This window comes from Meriones unguiculatus, chromosome 10, assembly GCF_030254825.1.
Source record: "Meriones unguiculatus strain TT.TT164.6M chromosome 10, Bangor_MerUng_6.1, whole genome shotgun sequence".
In the NCBI taxonomy this organism is placed as follows: domain Eukaryota; kingdom Metazoa; phylum Chordata; class Mammalia; order Rodentia; family Muridae; genus Meriones; species Meriones unguiculatus.
In genome coordinates, this window is record NC_083358.1 from 16133502 (window position 1) to 16156193 (window position 22692).

Genomic DNA, 22692 nt, shown 5'->3' on the forward strand with positions numbered 1-22692 from the left:
GGGATGCTAGAAAGCAAATCCAGGTCCGCTGCAATCTCTCCAGCCCTCACAAACTCCCAGATTTAACGGCTTTTCCATCTTTCCTGTTGCTTCATCATGCACTTTACGTGTCAGTAGCGCACTCTGTGCAGTGACTTCACTTGCAGAGAAGCAGATTTCCTTCTCTCTCTAGTTGATTACCATTTCGAGTTTTTAACTCGCCGAACTCACCGCTGACAGTACTTGTAACCCAGGCCTGAACGTAACTTACTGAAAAGGCAGATTTTTCTTGGTAAGGCAAGTCGCAGCCTTCTTGCGCTTAGAATGTTAGACAGCGTTTCAGTAGTATTCTTGGGAGCCATTTCAGGCTGCAAAAATCACCCAGAAAAAGACAAAAACGCAGGGGAAGAGGCACTAAAACTGCGCTCGAAATCAGAAGACTCTGCTCAAAAGTCGCTGGGGAACTTAACATGTCTTCGACTCTCAGTCTTTACTCGCTGCGCATGTCCGGGAGTAACATTTTAATCACTGATCTGAGAGTTACAAAAACTAAATTAGCGAGTAAGCGGATTAAAACACACACACATACAGGGAGACAACTCTTTCCGAAGATAGGCCATTCTCCACCGAGGAGTCAAGGTAGCGCTGCAGACTACAAACCCCAGAATGCATCGCTCCCGGGCGTGTCCGGAATCCCGCTAGGACCATCAGGGTGTGGATTGACCCGCTACAGCAGCCGGAAGTGTCGTACTTGACCACGTGGCACCGTCTGCGCATGTGCGCACGCCTCCAGGGCGGCCCTAGCTGCTGGTCCTGCACCTCTATGGTCTCGCCCTAGAGCTTCGCTAATTTGGGGCAGTGGCCGCCGTCGTGTGGGTAGCAGGCCCCAGCTGACAGCAGCATGGAGGAATTCGACTCCGAAGACTTCTCCACGTCGGACGAGGATGAGGACTACGTGCCGTCGGGTGAGCGATCCGGCTTGAGGCGAGAGGAGGGTGGTTCCCACGCTGCACGCCTCACTCGAGGCTCTCCAGGTCCCCCAGGGCGTGGGCCTCATGGCTGCGAGCCCCCCGCGGCGCGTGGGCTGCGGCGTCCGGGTCGTCTGGATCCTGGCCTCCCGCCTGCCTGGAACACGCGTGGGTCGGTTCTGCACAGCCGCCGTCCTGGGCCGCCGCCCCCTCGGAGCGCGGGAACTGGCGCGTGAAGCTGCCGGGCTGGGCGCGCCGTCGCTCCGAAGTGTTCTTGCAAGCCGAAACCCTGGAGGTTGTTCTCAGGGAATGGCCAGCCTCCTCCACGTCCGAGTCGGAGCTGTCCGCCTGGGGGTTCACAAGGGATCGGCTTGTTAGAAAAGTTCACGTGATAATGTATTTTGTCTCTTTGCAGTGGCTGCTCATTGCTCTCCTTTGAAAACTTTTTAAAAGTTATCTTTCTGAGGGTTAATTTTGTATCATGTATATCACTGTTTTTTCCTGCTTGTATGTCTGTGCATCATGGCATGCCTGGGGCTTTTAAAGGTCAGAAAAGGCTACCCAGATCCCCTGGGACTGGAGTTACAGGTGGTTGTGGAGCTGAGCCATCTCGCCAGCCCCTTATTAATTTGTGTGTGTATGGCAGTGTGTTCAGGTGGCCAGAGAGGCCAGAGGGGATCCCTCGGAGCTGGAGTTACAGTCAGTTGTGAGCCGCCCAACGTGGATGCTGGGAATCAAAGTCAGGCGCTCTGGAAACGCAAGCACACACTCTCTCTTCCCCTTCCCCCGAGACAGGGCTTCTCTGTGTAACTTTGGCTGTCCTTCACTTGCTTTGTAGAGCAGGCTGGCCTCGAACTCACAAAGATCCGCCTGCCTCTGCCTCCCTGAGTGGTGGGATTACCGGCGTGTGCCTCCACGCCCTGCCAAAAGCACACATTCTTAAAGGCTTAGCTATCATTTCTTGGTGGTGGGGATTGGGGAGCATGTTAAGAATCGTTTATGTGAAATCATTTAAAATTTTTTAATATTTTATGTGCATGGATGTTTTGCCGACATGTACAGCTGTGTGTTACATGCATATCAGATGTCATCAGAGCCTAGAAGAGGGCAAAAATCTAGTCAGATGGTTGTGAACCATTGAATGGGGGCTAGGAATTAGACTTGGGTCCTTTGAAAAAGCAGCCAGTGCTCTTAACCACTGAGCCACATCTCCAGTCCAGGGTATCTTAATACCAAAACATACCTCTTCCTTACCTTGCACCTCGCTCTGCCTTAGCCATTTCCTCAACGTTATTTATTCCAGTCTAGTTGCTTACGTGAAAAGCAACTATAGGGGCTGTGGATAGGAAGGCTCCCTCCACAACACAAGGTCCTGAGTTTAATGTCCAGCACCCACATAAAGGCTGGAAGTAGCTTGTGAGTGCCTCTAACTGTGTCGTTTTGAGTGTTGACAGGCCCAGTTCTGGTATCTCACTGGCTTAGTGAGGTTATGGTTCAGTGAGAAACCTTGCCTCAAAAAATAAGGTCTAAGGCCATCAGAAAACACAGATATTATGATTCATTGCAGCTGCAAAACTCCAGTTATGAAGTAGCAATAAAATAATTTTATGTTGGGGGGGTCACCACAACATGAGGAGCTATATTAAAGGGTCACAGCATTAGGAAGATTGAGAACCTTAGCCACTGTCCACACACTCACACACACTTCCTAGTCATTCTTATCAATTCTTATCAATCAAAAAGTTATATTGTGCCAGGGTAAGCCTATAACTCAGAAACTTGGTGGGTGCTGAGGCAGGAGGATTTCTCTAATTTTGACAATAGCCTGGTCAATATTGTGACTTCCAGGCCAGCCAACATGTTATAAGACCCGGTGCTGGGGAGAGGAAGTGAGTCTGGGGAGATGCGGCAGTTGGTAAAATGTTTACCTTGCAAGCATGAAGACCTGAGTTCAATTTCTAGAATCCATGTGGTACAATGCTTGCTGTAAATGTTCAACGCTCCACCACCAGTGCTGGGAAGAGACCGGAGGCTGCTCTTTTGCAAGTCAGCCTAGCCTAACTTGTGAGCCCCAGGACTATGAAGGACCTTTCTGGAAAGAGGTGGACAGTTTTCTCAATGGTACTCTAGGTTGGCCTCGGCATCCGCAGGAAGGCATGCACAGGAGTACATGAGGTGTGCAGTGACAGTTTTTAAATTTACTTTTTAAAAATGTATTTGTTATTTTAATCACAGGTAATTTAATTTACTTAACATTTTGCTTATTTATTCACTTTACATGATTTACTTTTTAATTTTTTTATATGTCTGTGTATGTATGTGCGTGTGTGTGCGCGCGCATTTGCATTTGCATTTGCATGTGCGTGTGTGTGGGGTTCCTGAGGAAACAAGAAGACAATGTCAGATCTCCTGGACTTGGAGTTACAAGCAGTTGTCATGGGCGCTGGAAACGGGACCCTGATCCTTTTTGTAAGAGCAGCAAGGGCGCTGACGTGCTAACCCATCTCTTCAGCATCCTCCTCCAAACACTTTTTTTCATTTATTTGCAAAACAAAACAAAACTTTTAGGGCTCTTTATGGATGTGAGGTTTTACCTGTATGTATGTTTTTATCATATGTCAGATATCCCAGTCCATTCATTTAAGGAAATTGCTTTCCCCTTTTCCAGTTTGGCTGGATATTAATGTTTTGTTTTACTCGTATTTTACTGTGTGTGTTTGTGTGTCCAACCATGTACATGCCACAGTGTGCGTGTAAGAGTTAGAGGACAGCCTGGGGAGTTGATGTTCTCTTTCTACCACGGATGGAGCTCTAGTGGTCAGCTTTGGTGGCAAGCTCTGCTGTCTTACTGTTCCTCTTTTAATTTAGCTGCCCATGCTCTTACTGTTGATTTGACTCTGGGCTTTCAGAGTCAAAATCATCTCCCAGCAGACTTAGATTCCTTGTTTGTTTGTTTGTTTGTTTGTTTAAATCTTCATTTCAGAAGTTTATCTCTGCCTGGGCTTTGCTTTATTTTGGTGTGGTTTCTCCCTCTCTGCTAAACCTTGGGTCTTTAACTGTCATTATCACTCTTTCAGGTCCCCTTTATTCCTTTTCTGTATTCTCATGTTATCTCTCTGTCTCTGTCTCTCTGTCTGCCATCCTGCCTATCTCTGTCTCTTTTTCTGTCTCTCTCTCTCTGATAGGGTGTCATGTATGCTAGACTGGTCTTGAAGTCCATATGTAACTGGTATAACTTTGAGTTTCTGATCCCTTCCTCCACCTGTTCTCCTCACACAGTGTGTGTGTGACCATGCCAGCCTCAGATTCCCTCATGCTTGGTGTATGTGTGTGTGTGAGTATATATAATTTTTTTTTTTGACCTGTTCCACCAAAATGAGAAGACACCATTTAATGGCTTCCTGAGGAAGGATACATGGCAGAAACGTTCTGAGGCCTGGAATGCCTGAAAGTTACCTCAGGCCTCTTTGATGGTTGGCTGATAACAGAATTCTAGGTTGGGAGCAATCTTCCATTAGAATTGTGAAAGCATTGTTTCACTTGCCCGATCCCAGTGTTGCCAGTAAGTCTGTCTTGTGGGCTGGAGATGCAGCTCACAGATAGAGGCCTTGTCTGGCATCTGCAGTGTATTGGGTGGGATTCCCAGTGCTGCAGAGGATAACAGGCTTTTGCTTTTCTGCTTACTGGGTAGGATCTGTTTTACTTGTCTCAGAAGGAATCTCCCCTTTGCTCCTGTTTTCCTGAAGCTATATTGCCATCATCGCCATCATCATACATTTTGGCATGACTTTGCAGTCAGTGAGCCTTCCAGAAGCTTCTCCCCAGAAGTTTTTGTTTTGTTTCTCTGGAATGTTCATTGTTCTGTTGAACCTCGGTTAGACCTCCTGCGCTGTTCCAGTTACCCTCCTCTCCCCGCAGCTGTTTGCCTCCACCACAAGGCCAGTCCCTCCACAGATACAGTACATGCATTTTGTTTGGAATTGCACTGAATCTGTAGATCAGTGTGGGGAAATGGATGACTTAACAGTCTTCTCTGCTGGTCTGTGAACAAGGTGTTGTCTCTATGTAGGTCTTTTATTTCCAGTTGCTTATTGATTGCTAGAACATGAGAATACAATACTTTGGCATGCTGATGTTGCATTCTTCAAACTTGTTAAACCCATATGTAAGTTCTGGATGATTTTGTAGATGCCATGGATTTTCCAGATAGATAATTATGTCAAGGCTGTTTTTTTTTTCTGATACTTTTATGTTTGTTTTGATTTCTTTTCTTTCTTTCTTTTCTTCATTTTTGAGGCAGGGCTTCAGTGTGAAGGCCTGGCTATCCTGAACTTGCTTTGTAGACCAGTCTGGTCTCACACTCACAGGGATCTGCCTGAGTCTGCCTCCCGATTACTGGGGTTAAAGGCGTGTGCCACTCCGCCCAGCTCACTTTTATTAATGATAAGTACTTGATATTTGTTTGATGGTGTTGAGTAGGAATGATGAAAAGGAACGTTCTTGTCCAGTTCTCTGCTTTCAGTCTTAAGGAAGCTGAGAGAAGGACATCAGTGATTCACCATTTAATAAGAGCTTAGCTCTTCTCTGCTCACAAATGCCTTTTGGATGCACATACCTTCAAAATACTTTAATGAGGGCTCACTACTCAGGCACACAGTGCTCCAAGACATATGCCTTTGTACTGTCCATTTTTCAGATGAGAAGGCTGAGGATCAGAAAGCATAAGCAAATAGTCGAGGGCCACTAATCCGGATAGTAGCCTATGGCTGGACGTGGTAGCACATGCCTCTCATCCCAGCACTTGGGGAAGCAGGCAGATGGGCTCAGAGATGAATTTGAGGCTAGCCCAGTCTACATAGTGAGTTAGGGTTAGGTCTTTGTTTGAGGGTCTCATGTAGCCCAGGCTGCCTTCAGCCTCACTCTGTAACCAAGCACAAGTTTGAACTTCTGATTCTCCACCTCCCAAGTGCTGAACATCAGAAGTGCAGCCATACCTGGCTCAGACTCACTCTGTTCATAATGTTCTGTGAAAAGTCTTTGTTCCAACTGTCTGACAGCCCTGTTCTATGATTTCAGGTGCAGAGTACAGTGAAGATGATGTCAATGAATTAGTGAAGGAAGATGAAGTGGATGGTGAAGAGCAGGCTGAGAAAACCAAAGGGAAAAGAAGGCAGACTCAGAGCATTCCAGCCAGGTGATGCTGCCCTACAGGACCTTACAATAGAGCCATCTTCATTGCTGAGATTGCTGTCATGATAGGTGTCTGTCTGTCTATCCTTTTTTTTTTTTTTTTTTTTGAGACACAGTTTTTCTGTATAGTGTTGGCTGCTCTAGAACTCCCTCTTGTAGAACAGGCTGGCCTTGAACTTATTGAGATCTGCTGCCTGCTCAGCCTCCTAGGGATTAAAGAGGTACGCCACCACTGCCTGGCTGGCTATTCCTTCCTCCTTTTCTTTTCTTTTTAACATTATGTGTGCATGTGAGAGAGAGAGAATATGAATTCACATGCTCATCCTAGCACAAGCTGGTTTGGAACTCACTGTGTAGCCTAGGCTAGCCTCTAGCATCAGCCTCCTGGATTATAAGGATTGTAGGCATGAACCATCACTCCTAGCTATATTGCCAAGGGTTTTAACCCTAATATGTATGAGGGAAATAGTTGTTGATATACTAAAGTTAAAATCTTGGCCTTCAACAAGTTTAAAAAAATTTTATGCCTTGATTTTAAAAATAACTAGGTAAAATGTGCATGTGGTTAAAACTAATCCTGTTGCTATAGAACACACCCTCTGTTCTTACCCAGAAAAGTGGTTACCATTAGATACTGTCATCCTCAGTGTGGGTGCGTATGTCCTGCTCTCTTTATTTAAAAACGAAAATGGTAGCACACTACTCATTCTCACTCCCTTGGAGAGGTCTCTGTTGCCAGGCTGGGCTGCTTTTAAGCCCCTTGTCCAGTCTCCCAATAGGAGTGTGATTCCAGGGAGGCACCACTGTGACGATTCTCCCTCAGCTCACAGACATACCTTGTTCTTTCAGTGACTGTACTGTCACACTCTGTGACACGCCTGACTTAAGCAGCCCCTTATTGAGAAGCAATTAGATTATATGGTCTTTGCTCCAGCAAAAGGCTGCAGAAAACATGGTTAGAACATGTCATTACATACTGGTACAAGGGTTTTTCTAAGTCAGATTTGAAGGTGTAGAGTTGTTTGATCTAGCTTTCTGAGACATGTTGGTTCGAGCAACGGAGTTATGTTCAGTCTGCTCCAGTCCTGACTCACTGCAGTTTACTCCTGCAGAGGAAGCTGCCTGCAGCCATAGGAAGCTGCCTGCAGCCATGGCTTTTAAAGATACCAGAAAGGGGGGCTGGAGAGATGGCTCAGAGGTTAAGAGTACTTGCTGTTCTTCCAAAGGTCCTGAGTTCAATTCCCAGCAACCACATGGTGGCTCACAACCATCTACACTGTGATCTGGTGCCCTCTTTCTGGCTTATAGACACACATGCAGGCAGAGTACTATATATTGTACAAATAATAAATAAATAAAATCTTTAAATAAAAATAAAGATACCAGAAAGACGCCCGTGGAACCTGCGGTGGCTGTTGACCTGCCGGCAGCCGCAACATGAAGTCGCTTCAGAAGGTGTGTGACGATTTACCAGCGCAAAGGAAAAGAATCTGAACATGAAAGGACCAGTGCATATGTACTTTCCTACCAAGCCGCTGAGACCCGCTACGAGAAAAACACCTTGTAGTGAAGGTTTCAGGACATGGGATCATTTCCAAATGAGAATCCACAAGTCACTCATCGGCAGTCTTTTGGAGATGTTGAGCAGATGACTTCCATCAGTATTGAGTCAGGCATGGAGGTTGAAGTCACTATTGCAGACGCCTAAGTAATTGACTTAACCAGTTGTTTAAAAAAAAAAAAAAAGAATTGTTTGTTATAAGACTGTTTAAATTAAACTTTTTCAATTGGACTTTTAAATTTACGCCCACCCCCCACAGGCCATGTTCTGAATTACAGTCCCACACAAAATCATGATCAGTTGTAACTCCAATAAAGGCATCTTTTATAGCACTCTTTCTGTCCCTCTTGTCCTTCTCTTGGGCATTGAAGCAAAAAGCAGATTGTAGTTTATGAAAAAGAAAGTGAACTGTATAATGTCCTCAGAATCAGAACAGTTTAAACATGTACTTGTATAAGTCTTGGGCCCATTTCTCTTTTCCTGTGTTGGAATTTGTTTCTTTTGATGGGTTCATGAAAGTGCTACTTGTGTAGAGTGTTTGGAAGAAAATGACAAAGTACATTTGAGAGGCAGTAAACTTTGTTCTCCAAATGGAGCGGCTTTTAGGAGTAAACAGTATTTAGCACCTGTTTGTAGAACTTTTTTTCTGAACAGATTAAACTCATGAGTTGATCTTAGGTTATTTTCTTTTGTTCTGTTTTTAGCTATTGGGTTGTTTTGTTTTGTCTGTTTTGGGGACAGGCTCTCACTGTGCAGCTTGGTTGGCCTGGAACTCACTAGACCAAGCTGACCTCCAACTCACAGATATACTGAAGCTTCTGCTTCCCTGAAAGCTGGGATTAAAGGTGTGTGCCATCATGCCTGCCTCAGGTGTTTTCTTAGTGAAAATAGCAGTCTTGACATAGGATACTAAATTTAAGTTTCAAGTGAGCTCAAACTATCTCCCTTTTTATTTAATAAAAGGGGTGGTAAAATATATATATATATAATGCTTACTAAAGAGTTCACACACACCACAGTGTATATGTTGTTTGTCATGTAAGACCTCCATTGCTCTCAAGGTACAGCATGTTTGCAATGCAGAATAATTCCTTACATGACCAATGTCTTTGTGTGATTCCATGATTGGCTGTTACCTTACTGGGAGACCTGAATTTTAAATTTTCATTAATATTCATATCTACAGGATGTAGTTAAACTTTGTAAGTACTATTAGACTCAATATGTTTTATTTTCAGCTATCCAAATTATAGACTGAAGATTGTTAGAAAACTGTTTAAAATAAAATATTGAAAACTGGGAATGCCTGGGATACTGATATATTGTTCTTGAGGCTCAGAGAGTAACATGCCAAGAAATTGAAAACACTGAGAAACTTGGTGTTTTTTTTCACCATATGGTCTAATTCCAAAGTTTTTTTAAAGATTTATTTATTTATTATTTATACATTACTCTGCCTACATGTATGCATACACACCAGAAGAAGGCACTAGATCTCATAGATGGTTATGAGCCACCATGTGGCTTCTGGGAATTGAACTCAGAACCTTTGGAAGAACAGACAGTACTAACTACTGAGCCATCTCTCCAGCCCCTAAATTGTACCATTGTTGATGAATAAACATACTTAAAAAAAATTTAGTCAGGACTGGCAAGATGGCTTAGTAATTAAGAGAGTTGCTGCTCTAGCAGAGGACCTGGGTTCAGCTCTCAGCATCTATCTGGTGGCTTGCAACTGCCTGTAACTTATAAGGTGGCAGGGAACTTAACACCCTCTTGATCTCCACAGGCTTTCATGTATATAGTGTATATACATGCACTCAGGAACACACACATGCACACTAAATGAGTAAATATTTCTAAAAAGTTAAATCTCAGCCTACATTCTCCTATAGTGTTATTGGTAATCCCAAATTTAAACTCTCAGGAGTGTAAGGTGGTCAATGGATTGAGGAAAGGGAGTGAATAATCTTGTATTCTGTCTTGTCTTCCTTTTTCTGGGTGGCTGTCGGTGATTAGAAAAAGAAAACAAAGTGGCCTCTTGTTAGAAGATGAAGAGGAAGATGGCAAGGGGCAATCTGGAGGCAGCAGTAGTGAAGAAGATGAAGAGGCCCGAGAAGGGGACCTTGGGTCAGAGAATGCAAGGAAGAAGAAGGAAGATGAACTGTGGGCCAGCTTCCTCAATGATGTGGGACCAAAGTCAAAAGCAGCCCCAAGCTCACAAGTTAAGGTGAGCTTAGAGATTGGCGGGATTAAGACCTGAGACACCCTCAGTTCCTCAGTAGCTTCCCTTTTTAAAATTTACAAGCTGACTGACTTGAGATTTAAGTCTCAAAGCGAAGAGCAAACTAGATGATGCCTTTTGATAGTGTCTTCACTAAGGGAAACACAAAGCATTCCTTAACAGTAGAGAAAATGAGCTGTTTTAATCAGATAAATTTCTAGCAGACCTTTATAAACTTTATAAAGATTGATTTGTTGGACTGGAGAGAGGACTCAGTGGTTAAGAGTACTTACTGCTCTTCCAGAGGTCCTGAGGTTAATTTTCAGCACACTTACCAGGTAGTTTACATATGCTTATAACTCTAGCTCCAGGGGATCTGATGCCTTCTGATCTCCAAAGATGCCTGTATACATGTGGCTTAGGTCCCACCCCCCACATATATATAAATAAAAATTTAAAAAGATTTATTTGCTACTATTTTCAATTATGAGTATCTGTTTGTGCCTGTGTGGGTATTTGCTTGTGAGTACAGGTGTCCAAATTGGCCAAAAGTGTTAGATTACCTGGAGCTGCAGTTATAGGCAGTTATAAGTTACCTGATATAGGTGCCAAGAACTGAGCCCAGGGCCTCAGCAAAAGTTATTATTATTATTATTATTTAATGTTTGTTTGTTTGTTTGTTTCTTATTTATTTGTATACAATGTATGCCTACTGGTCAGAAGAGGGCATCAGATCTCATTATAGATTGTTGTGAGCCACCATGTGGTTGCTGGGAATTGAACTCAAGACCTCTGGAAGAGCAACCAGTGCTCATATCCTCTGAGCCATCTCTCCAGCCCTCAGCAAAAAGTCTTAACTGCCAAGCCACCTCTCCAGCATCTCCAATAGACCTCTTTTATGTTATTTTATTTTTTACGTACATAGGTGATTTACTTTCATGCATGTCTTTTAGTGCCCATGGTGGCCAGAAGAGGGCATCAGTTTTCTGGAACTGGAGTTATAGATGGCTGTGAGCCTCTTTATGGGTTCTGGAAATCTAACCTGGACGCTCTGGAAGAGCAGTCAGTGTGCTTAAGCATTAAGCTATCTCTTCAGTCATCTTTTAACTGATTGGAGACGAAAGATGAGAGAACAGCCCTAAGCAACATGTTCAGGTAGTTTTTTCAGTCTTACACTTTGGTGAAAGTGATTGATTGATTGACTGATTGATTTTTGAGGCAGGGTCTCACTGTGTAGCCCTGGCTGTCCTGGAACTCACTGTGTAGACCAGGCTGGCTTCAGGCTCACAGAGATCCTTGAGTCTCTGCCTCCTGAGTGCTAGGCTTAAAGGTGTGCCTTACCACGGGCCTGATTCCATTTCTTTCTCTTTTTTTTAGGCAGCAGAGGAGACTGAAGAGACTAGTTCAAATAAACCATTGCTTAAAGCAGATGAGCTAGAGAAACCTAAAGAATCAGAAAAGGTGAAAATTACCAAGGTGTTTGACTTTGCTGGTGAAGAAGTGAGGTAAGAGGATTTTCACAGTTTGCAACTCTCACAAGGTGGCCGTCCAAGTGCTGCTACACATCTGCCCTGGGCTCCGCCCAGGTTACTGCTTTGCTTGAGTATGTGCATTTGGAAGTTTGTGTTTCCATTTGCTCATTGCCATGTTTTGTGCTTTGGGTAAAGCATTTTCTTTCCATTGCTGTGAGACAGCAGCCCAGTGAGATCTCTAAATCAGGCAGGAATTGGAAATACGAGGAAAAAAATTGGTTTCAGTATTATTTGTCACTTTAATATTGTTTGAATTGGTTTGCATTTATTTAGTTTAGTTTATAAAAGCAGTTTATTTTAGAACTTTTGAGTAGTAGTTCAGCTGCTTGGCGGCTTGCTTCCTTTCTTCATTTCTTCACTCATTCATTCATTCATTCATACACAAGGTCTCACTTTGTAGCCCTGCCTGTCCTGGAATTCACTATTTAGACCAGGCTGGCCTCGAATTCACAGAGATCCACCTGCCTCTGCCTTCTGAGTGCTAAGGTTAAAGGCATGTGCCACTAAGACAGCTTTTTTGGGTTTTTGGTTGATTTGTTTTGATTGGTTGTTTTGTTGGGGTTATCCTGGCTGTTTTAATTAAGAACCACATGCCTGGAATTTTCACTTCCCTCATTTGTTAAATTTATAATGTAAAAGCAGTAGTTCTATAATTTAGAGCTAAATAAGAACAGATGAAATTTCTTTCTCTTTCCCTCTTTCTCTCTTTTTCTTTCTTTCTCTCATTTTCTTTCTTCCTCTCTTTTTCTTTCTCTTTTTCTCTCTCTCTTTTCTTTTTTTCTTTGTTTCGTTTTCGAGACAGGGTTTCTCTGTGTAGCCCTGGCTGTCTTAGATTCACTTGTAGACCAGGCTGACCTTGAACTCACATTGGTCCGCCTGCCTCTGCCTCCCTGAGTGCTGGGATTAAAGGAGTGAGCTGAGCCTCCTCAGATTCTTAAATCCCGTATGTTAAGTGGTATTAGTGTCAGTATGTAACCTATGTACAACCTCTTTTCTACATTAAGTATCTGATTTGTAATACTTGATAATGTAAATGCCACCTAAGTAGCACGGTATGAAGGCACTGGTGATGAGAACTATATGTGCATACATTCTGTGCAGATAGGTTTTCCCTAAATGTTTTCTGTCCATATTGGTTGATCCATGAACTATAACTCACTAAAACACAGCTTTCATGCACAGCAGAAGAGGGAATCATATTCCATTACAGATGGTTGTGAGCCACCGTGTGGTTGCTGGGAATTGAGCTCAGGACCTCTGGAAGAACAAACAGTGCTCTTAACCACTGAGACATCTCTCCAGCTCACAGTACAACTTTTTAAAATTTCTTTAGATTATGTTTCATTGTAGCTCAGACTGTCTTGGAACTCACTATGTGACCCAAGATGGATGAACTTATGATATTCTATCTGCCTCAGCCTTCTGAGTGCTGAGGCTACTACCATGCCCATCAAAACTTTTATTATTTTATGTATGTGGGTCTTTTTGCCTGTGTGTATGTCTGTGTGCCATGTACATGCCTAGTGCCTGAAGATGTCAGAAGAGGGTGTCAGATTCCCCTAGAACTGGAGTTACGGATGGCTCTGAGCCACCATGTGGATGCTGGGAATAGAACCCAGGACCTCAAGAAGGGCAGCCAGAGCTCTTAATTTCTGAGCAGTCTCTCCAGTACCAAATTCACTCATTTGAAAATTTTTTTTCAAAAACATTTTCTTTTGTGAAACATATTTAGGGCAGCATTATAATAATAGTATTACAGTGAACACCCAGACAGTTCACATTCTGTCGTGCAGATCCATTTCTGGTCAGTATTTTGTCTCTCTTTATTGTGTGGGTGTGGGCATTCTTGTCACAGCATGTGTATGGAGTAATTGTAATGGCTAAGTCTGAATAATGTGATGTGTTCAACAGGTGCCTTTATACTCACAGTTACAGTACCTCTTGTCTTAGGCCAATAGCGGGTGGCTTTTGCTTTTTAAGATTTTCTCATTTTTCACCAGTAACAGATAGTTTTACATCCCATATTTTTAATAAATATATATGATTCTGTTCCAGCCTTTTAGGCCCCAGTTATTCCATTGATATTCTTTCTAGTTGTTCTTATACAGTCAACATCCAGTTCAAGATTAAGTAGTGTTTGTTGGTCTTTTAAGGATCCAGACAGTTTGTATTGGAGAACATATTTCAATTTAGATTATGGCTTTGCCTTCTATGTTTAGCTTCCAGTTAATCATCTTAGACCAGTGGCTCTCAACCTTCCTAATGCCGTGACCCTTTAATACAGTGCCTCAGGTTGAGGTAACCTCAACCATAAAATTATTTTGTTGCTACCTCATAACTAATTTTGCTCCCATTATGAATCATGATGTAAATGTCTGATATGCAACCCATGTGAAAGGATCCTTTGACCCACCCACAAGGGCGTTGCGGCCCACAGGTTGAGAACTGCTGCCTTAGACATACATACTGCACTGGCAGTGCCCTGGCTGTCCTTCGGGAGCCAGTATTAGTGATAAAGGACATAGGCAGCATCGGTGAGACTCTCCATTGTAAGGCTCGCTTGGCAACCAATCACCCTGGGCTTTATCACATGGCTACTGATGATGTGAATTCGAAATGTGTTTTGCCTCCCGAAATCATACTGCAGTTATCCAGTAGACAGTGACGGGTCAGAGACAGCACACCATCAACATTTACAAATCTGCCAGGACGCAGTTGCTCACGCCACTAATCCCAACATTCGGGAGGCAGAGGCAGGTGGATCTCTGTGAGTTCAAGGCCAACCTGGTCTCCAGATTGAGTCCAGGACAGCCTAGGCTTTACAAAGAAACCCTGTCTCAAGAAGAAACGAAACTTGTTTGGACACAGCAAGGCATTTGAACATAAGTCACAGCAGTTGTGACAACCTGCATAAGACCATGCAGACAGAATTCCAGCATGTGAAGAGGGTTACAGAGTTGAGGTCCTCGCTGAGAAGCTGTTGGCAATGGCTGCCGAGGGAAGGAAGGTCAGTTTCTTTAAGGAGGTGGCTCCTGAGAGACTACCCATGTTCCAGTAGATTCCCTACACCTAGCCACATGGAAGCAGCCCAGAGTGGGCTCAAAAAGAAAAGAAAAAGAAACATAGGAAGTTGAGTGGATAACAGGAGGCAAAGAAGAATTAGAAGAGAGGAATGGGTGTTTAATCAAAACACATTATAATGCTTTGTACTAAATTCTCAAAAAGTAAAAATGTAGAGAGTATATTAACGTGTCATAGAAAATACAAGTTGTGAGCCAGCCAAGTCTGTAGAGCAAGTTCCAGCTAGGACAACACTGTAGAACCCTGTCTCCAAGCCTGCGTTGGCTTGGATTACTTTCTGCATATTAATGTGTACATCTACTTACTTTCAAAAGTGAACAGTGAGCTTTGAGCCTAGCTCTCGGGAGGCAGAGGCAGGTGGATCTCTGTGAGGTTGAAGCCAGGCTGGTTTACAGAGAGTCAAAAAAGAAAAAGAGAAAACATTTGTAAACAAATTCATGAAATTCATAATTTCATAAAAAATTCACTGATTTCTCAGAGCAGCAGTTACTTGGCTGATGTTACTCTCTGAAGATCTCCCTGTAGAGGCAGTTGTGAACATTGGTGAGCACTCAGGAGTCTGCCATGTGTACCATTTGTCAGAAGAGGGCAGCACCGGCCGTCAAATAAACATGAGACGGCTACTTCCTTTTCATTAACTACAAATTCACACACATGCACATTATTTATACTTCACAGTAATACATGCTAATGTTTAAAAAGTACACATTTTTGGAATATGTAACAGAACAAGTGAGTGTTTTTAAAATCCTTCCTCATGAAGGATTGCATAAGCTTGTTAAGGCCTGCTGTGTCCGTGCACTCCTGTAATCCCAGCGCTTGGGAAGGGGAACCTGGGGTATGTATATACGTATATATGATTATGTATGTATCTAATTATACAGTCATTATGCTGTCCATGGTGTATTTACATATTGTATATATAATGGAATACATATATTTAAACCTGTTGATAATCGCTGTTGGCAAGACTTTTTTTGGGGGGGGTCTCAAGGTAGGGTTTCTTAGACTGGCCTCAAACTCAGAGATTTACCTTCCTTTGCCTCCTAAGTGCTAGGATTAAAGGTGTGAGCCACAACCTCCAGCCTGTTGGCAAGACTTTTTAAAGAAATATTACTTAAGGTATTTAAAGAACTTTTTTGAAGGATCTTAGGAGATTTGAACTTTTGACTACCCAGGCACAAACTTGGTGTTTGGGATTGAGCATATCTTTTAATCTCTCGACATGATCATTTTGTTTCTTCTTTTTGTCTTTGTCTAAAATTAAGGGCACCATGCATCATCATTCAAGAAATGTGAAAGAAGTGGAAGCCCAGAGACTGCTCAGTCTCCAAGTGGGCGCCCTAGTAAGGGGAGCAGGACTGCTTCTGACGTGAACTCAGTGGCTGGCTCTCTGATCACCTCCCTCTGGGGGGTACAGCCTTGCCAAGGCACAGAGGAAGATGATGCAGCCAGTCCTGATGAGACCTGATAGGCTAGGGTCAGATAGAGGGGGAGGCGGTTCTCCCCTATCGGGACTAGGGAAAGGGCATAGGGAGAGAAGAAGGATGGTGGGTGGGACTGGGAGGAGACCAGGGAGGGGGCTACAGCGGGGATACAAAGTAAATAAATTGTAATAATTAAATTAATTTAATTAAATTTTTAAAATGTGAAAGAGCTAGTAGGAGAAATTGCTAAGTTTAAAAATGAGGTAGTATTATCATGAAATTAATCTTTTAGTTTCTCTAACTTCGTTGTAATGGTGAAGTTTTGGATTCTTCAATGAAAACTGTAATTTTTTAAGCCTTGGGAAAGGGAAGAAATGATCAATTCCTACCTCTTCTCTATCACATAGCCAGCTGACCCTGTGAGCTCAGACTTTCCAAAATGATTCACCTTTTGGAAAACTCCAGTCATGGAAAAGTTCTATCCAAATAAAGACTATAGGACATTAAGTAAGTGAAAATTAAGTTAAAATGGAATTTCTTCTGAAAACACATGAATTAATAGAGGCCCTTTCCTATCAGGAGTCCCCCTCACGTGTGAGATGATTATAAGTTAACCATCCTCCTACTTAACAGTTCTGTGATAGCTAAATCCTTCACTGCTTCCTAAAAGGGAAGTGAACTTTCTGGCACCTCTGAGCACAAGCAGAGAGCCAGCTTGGACCGTGGAGTGAAGAATGTGGAGACCCTGGGTGGTAAAACAAATGGCAGAAAGAGTGGAGTTGTTCTAGTGTTATCAGCAGAGAGCAGACTGATGTTACTTTGTATCAACTATCAAGTTCCTTAAGAAATACCCTTAGTTGTAGCCGGTACAGATAGGCTTTGGCACAATAGATTAGAAAGGGTATTCCTGAGAGTTAGATTTTCCCCATGCCTACTCCGTGGCACCCTTGCTCTATGTCATGGATTGTCATGTCACTTGCCTAGTTGGCTATGCTGCTGGATTGTGAGCTGTTAATGGCAGAAGCCGTATCTATGGTATTTCTCTATGTGTCTAGTGTTAACAGGATCAGCACCATTGGGATGCTTTCCAGAAATGTTTACCTAAGTGTGTATCAGTCTTGTTACTCCTGTGGCAAAACAAGAACAACAACAAAAATAAAAAGAAAAACAAGTGTAAATTACAGAATTGATGCTTTCCTCTCTCTGCTACTTGGATCGCTTGTTCTTCGTATCCTAGTGTTGTAAAGTTTCAGCTGTGTGCTTTGATGTTGATCCTTTAAAGTTTGTTAATCAAGTATTCTGTGGCTCTTCATTGAGACACATTTTTCAATTCTAGACTTTTTTTGTTGTATTTTCCCCTTTTTCTGATATGTGTATTTGCTATAGTTGGGCAACAGCTGTGCCTCAGTAGTGTAACACAGTAAATGTTTTTGTTTTTGTTTTTTGTTGTTGTTTTTCAAGACAGGGTTTCTCTGTGTAGCCTCCTTGGCTGTCCTGGACTCTAGACCAGGCTGACCTGGAACTCATAGGAATCCCCTTGCCTCTCTCTCCCTGAGTGCTGAGATTACAGGCATGCCCCACCACACCCGGCTCTGTTTCTTGTAGTGCTAAGAAAGTTATGCCGGTGGTTTAGCACTTGGCTTTGTCACTCAGCCCTCTGGCATGTACAGCCTTTAAGGGTGGCTTTTCATTTCACTCCTGTCCTTCTGTGGTTTTCATTTTCTCTAAATGCAGCGGATCCCTATGGATTAGCAGTGGTGGGACATAGCCTGTGTTTTGAGGTAAAGAAAGGCTTAGATGTTCCTAATGCAAGCTTTCAGCTGGTTGTGGCAGTCTGAGCCTCTCTTCCACCTTTTAAGGTTCCTGATCATTAAATTTAACGAGCCTTTCTAAGGCTCTGTAGTACAAATTGGCGTTCTTGTCATCTTTTCCACATAGCTCCAAGCTTAGTAGATTAGAGGAAAGCCAGTTATGACTTACATATTTGCTACCTTTTTTGAGTCAGAATCTCATGTAGCTGAGGATGACTTTGAATTCCTAATCTCTTTCTCAACTGAGAGTGAAGATAAAAGAGGCATCTGTCACCATGTTTGTTACTTTCTGAGAGTTTGATTAATACCTTTTTGTTGTTGTTGTTGCAGTTAATTTAATGGTTTGGCCTAGTAATGTTTATTATTAGCCCTGTAATTATTATGGTGGCATAATCAAAACTGCCATCACAATCAATAAAAGACCTGATAAATTTTTACAATAGCCTTATCTTACCTGAGGCAGAGCAGATATTAACCCTCTAAACTACCTTTACCTTCCAGCCCCATCCCAGACTACCTGGCATTCATAATTCCATAAATCCTTGCGTCTTCTCTCATCTGGGCTGCTTCCCCATCCATGCCCACTGTGTGCTTCTCCCAAGGTAACCCGCGGCAGCTCTTTCCTTTCTTCCTCCTCTTCTGCTACCTATCTCTTTCCACCCAAGCTCCTTCTGCCCTCCCAAATGTAGGCCTTTAGTCAGCCAGTCAGGGATAATTGGGGAACATTCCTTCTCATCACAGGGGTGCAGGAGCCAGCACAGTTCAGCGGGCATAGCAATGCCTGTGGCGGGGTATCTCAAGCCACTGGAACCAGCCTTGAGGACAGCCCAGACCAACCCCCGCATTTCTCCTGTTGCCCTTCTTCTTGCTAATGCTGTGTAGTTTCAGTTACATTTAATTGTCACTATTAATAGGACTTTGGCAGGAAGTGAACGATAAAGTATGTGCTAGTTCTTCATTAATCACGTTGAATCTTCAGTGGATTCTGTTCAGGACCAGGAAACCTGAAGGAACCATTTTGAGTTCCACATTAAAACCAAGGTTTTTTTGTTTGTTTTGTTTTGTTTGTTTAAAGATTTCCTTTATTTATTTTGAATGTTCTATGTGCATATACACCTGCAGGCCAGAAGAGGGCAGTAGAGGGTATAGATGGTTGTGAGCCACCATGTGATTGTGGGAATTGAACTCAGGACCTCTGGAAGAACAGACAGAGCTCTTAACCACTGAGCCATCTCTCTAGCCCAAGACCAAGGTTTTGATGCAGGTTTATTTTGGATATTGGTTTGGCAGTATGACAGATCACCCCAAAATTTACTGGATGACATAAAACAGCTAGCTGTTGCGTTGCAGTTTCTCGTAATTCCAGAGGCCATTAGGTCCAGCGGTCAGGCAGTTGCTCAGGCTCAGGCTCCCTTTAATCAGATAGTGGTTGGGACCATCTTAGAGATTGCATTCTTCTATTCTAATGCCTAAGGACTCCTGGGAGCTCGGAATGCTGCCTCAGACATCTTTCTGTGTTTGGTCTATGTGACCTAAGATGCAGAGTGGCTTTAGGACAGGAGTTCTAAAGATGTATTCTCAGAGGAGAAAGGATTCAGAAGGTCTCTTGGGCCACTTGCACAGAACTCCCTTAGGTGAGGCAATTTGAAGGGGTTTGTTTAAGGTTCTGGAAGAGCATGTGGGACAGATGTGTGACAACCAGTTTGGAAAATGCCATTTGTTGGCAGAATTTCACTAGCATTGCTGTGTAGTCCCTGGATAGTTGACTAAGTAGCTTAGGTTTCGGTTTTAACACTTGGGACTGTAAATAGCTTCCTGTTGGTGTAGTAATACTGTAGAGCAAACCCCCACCCCACCCCCTGAGAGCAGCAGTCGGTAAGCATTGGAGAGCTGCTGCTGTGTTCCTGCATTAGCTGGAATTTGCCTTGTCTCATCTTGGCTTCAAGCTTAACTCTGTGCCACTTACAAAACACACAATATTAAGCGCAGCAGTAAGGTGGCTGTTCATTAGCAAATTTACCCTGAAAAGTGGGAAAGACTTATATAACCTCATAGGTGGGATTTATAGGGCTTGTTTTGTTATCTTGGGCTAATCGTTGGTTGAATATTTATAATACACTGACTATTATAATTTTGGATCTGCCTACTGGTAGATTGGAATTTAAACAGAATTTCTCGAATGTTTTTGTTGGTCTGGCATGTCAAAGCAGGCATCGCATATTCTCTTACCTGGAATATGAGGCACCTTAAATACCCTGATTTCATCCTTTAGAACTCAGTTTTACCCAATGCAGCTTTCTCAATTTGAAATGATTAGAAATTAGACAGGATTGTGTTGCATTTCCCTACTCTCTCAGTAGTTCCAGTTTGCTCAGTCTTAAGAAATTGTGTTTTGTCTTTGGGTTATAGGTGTAGAATAAGAAGGAGCCTTCTGTTGAGCATTTGCACTTGTTTGCTTTTCTTCTTGAAACGATGACAGTGCTTTTGTTCCCGTGCCCCATCTCGCCTATCACTTGTCCTTTGAGTCTTAATATAAAGTGGAAACAATGCAGGCAAGGCCATTTGTAGCTTTCATGGTAGTAACTATGTAAGCTGAGATTCAGGTGGTTTCTGCAGTCTTCATGCTGTCAGATAGAATGAAGGAGGCCTGATGTTTTTTAACTACATTGTTATTTTCATTTGTTAGCGTCAGTCTGGGAAAAATGTGTATTTGTAGAGCTGTTAGAGTGAACTTTAAACATAAGATCATTTACTTCTTTCTCAGTGAGAGTTCTATTGCTGTGAAGAGAGACCATGAACACGGCAGCTTTCTAAAGGAAGACATTTAAGTGGGGCTGGTTTCCAGTACAGAGGTTTAGTTCATTCTTATCATGGCCAGAAGCATGGCAGCATGAAGACAGACATGGTGCTGAAGGAGCTGAGAGGGCTACATCTTGACCCGGGAGAAGACTGGATGTGGTTCACCCTGGGCATTGCTTGAGCATTTAAGACTGCAAAGCCCCACCTCCACAGTGACACTTTCTCTCACAAGTTAGGCACCACCTCCTCTTGTAAAGCCACACCTTCTAATGGTGCCACTCCCTATGGCCAAGCATTCAACCACATGAATCTATGGAGGCCATATGTATTCAAGCAATTTCCATTGCTATAATTTTGCTTCCTTTTTCAATATTTGCTTTTAATATATGCATTGATCTTTTGCCTGCGTATATGCCTGTGTGAGGGCACTGGATCCTCTGGAGCTGGAGTTAGACAGTGGAGAGTTGCCGTGTGGGTGCTGGCAATTGAACTCGGGTCCTCTGGAAGAGCAACCAGTGCTCTTAACAGCAGAGCCATCTCTAGCACCCCAGTTTTTGTTTCTTATCCCACTTGTAAATTTGTTTTCTCTTTCCTTGAACTAGGGTGACAAAGGAAGTAGATGCTTCATCTAAGGAAGCCAAGTCTTTTCTCAAGCAAAACGAGAAAGAAAAACCACAGGCTCTTGTCACTTCAGCGGCACCACCACTCCCTGCTGGGTCTGGGTGAGTATTTGCATCAGTCCCAGGTGTAGTTGGCACACTGGGAAAACTTTTCTGTTTAAGGACATGCTTCTAATTGCAACTGTCATCACTCCTTTTCTGAGATAGGGGATGAAATTCTGCCTTTTTGGAAGTATTTGCCCAGATGGAGTTTGCTAAAAAAATCATCCATAGATTGCTTATTTAATAATCCCAGCCTGAAAAAAGTTAGCCACAAAGCCACAAAATGTAAATTGTATACCTAAAAATAATTTTTGCGTGATTATTAGCAGTTCATCTGAACTTCTAATGAATGTTTGAACTGAGGACTTCGTTTCACTCCCATGACAGCAAAGGAACTTAAAAAGGTCAAGTGGGCACAGGAGTCTGCACCTGTACTCCCGGCTACTCGGGAGACTGAGAACGGTGGGTCACTTGAGCCCAGGAGTTGAGGAATAGCCTAGGCATCAGAGAGCCCGTTTCAAAGAAAAAAGTCAAAAATGATTAAAAGAAGAAACTTTGATAGTTTACTTCCTTTGCCCTATTCATACTTTATTTTTAGCCAAAGACTAAAATTTCTTTCTCTTTGAAAAAGCAAAAGTTCCTGTCTTCTTAATTTACATAAGAAGTAAATAAGAGAGACCTAAGGCTGTAGGCTCTAAGGAAGTGACCACAGACCACATTACATGGGTATCCCTGGCCAGCCAACAGAGTTCTGGGTAGGCCAGGCTCCTAAGTTTCCTTCTCTGGCTTTCAGATAGGAACTGTCACCTCATTAAACATACTCATCTTTGTTGTGAACAGGAAAGTTGTTTTGTTTGTTTGTTTGTTTCTTTCTTTCTTTCTTTCTTTCTTTCTTTTTTTCTTTCTTTTGTTTTTGAGATAGTCTTACTATATAGACCTGGCTTTGCCTAAGACTAAAGGTGTGTGTTACCATGGCAAAGCAAGGAAGTCTTATTTTACATTTTTTCTCCAACTAATTTTTCTTATCAAACTGTATAGGCAAATTTCCGTCTTTTTAGCCTGGATCTGAATAATTCTGTCCCAGTGGAATGTCCCATAGGGTACACTTACGCAGAAGCAGAATCTGAGACAAAAAAGTTTGCATGCAAGTAAGTCATTTATGTGAGAAGTGAGACCCGGAAAGGGAAGTAAAAGGAAGAGAGATTTCTCAGACACTGCTCGATGCCTTTTCTGTTACATGTTAACCATATTGATTGCTGAGGAAGATTCTGCTAAGCAGACTCTTGATAAAGGCAGCTGGGTTAATTGGATATCAGTATAGGACAGTCTCTTTAAGTTGACGGAGAGGGATTCCTCCTAAACCTGAGCGGTACGGTCCTGACATGGACAAGTTGCCAGGCCCAGTTGAGGAAAGAGCTGAGAGGACTCTGACAAGTTTGTTAAGGAGTCACCCTCAGG

General features: G+C 42.9%; 1 protein-coding gene across 1 annotated transcript in view; it reads left to right on the forward strand.

Annotated features, from left to right (window-relative positions):
- Positions 1-744: 744 nt before the first annotated feature.
- Positions 745-22692, forward strand: part of Cfdp1 (craniofacial development protein 1) — an 87790-nt gene continuing 65842 nt past the window's right edge. Inside the window, exons 1-5 of the mRNA XM_021647574.2 lie at positions 745-944; positions 6024-6141; positions 9718-9928; positions 11300-11427; positions 21175-21294. Coding sequence (XP_021503249.1) covers positions 881-944; positions 6024-6141; positions 9718-9928; positions 11300-11427; positions 21175-21294 — 641 coding nt within the window. The 5' untranslated portion in view covers positions 745-880. The remainder of the gene's footprint in view (positions 945-6023; positions 6142-9717; positions 9929-11299; positions 11428-21174; positions 21295-22692) is intronic.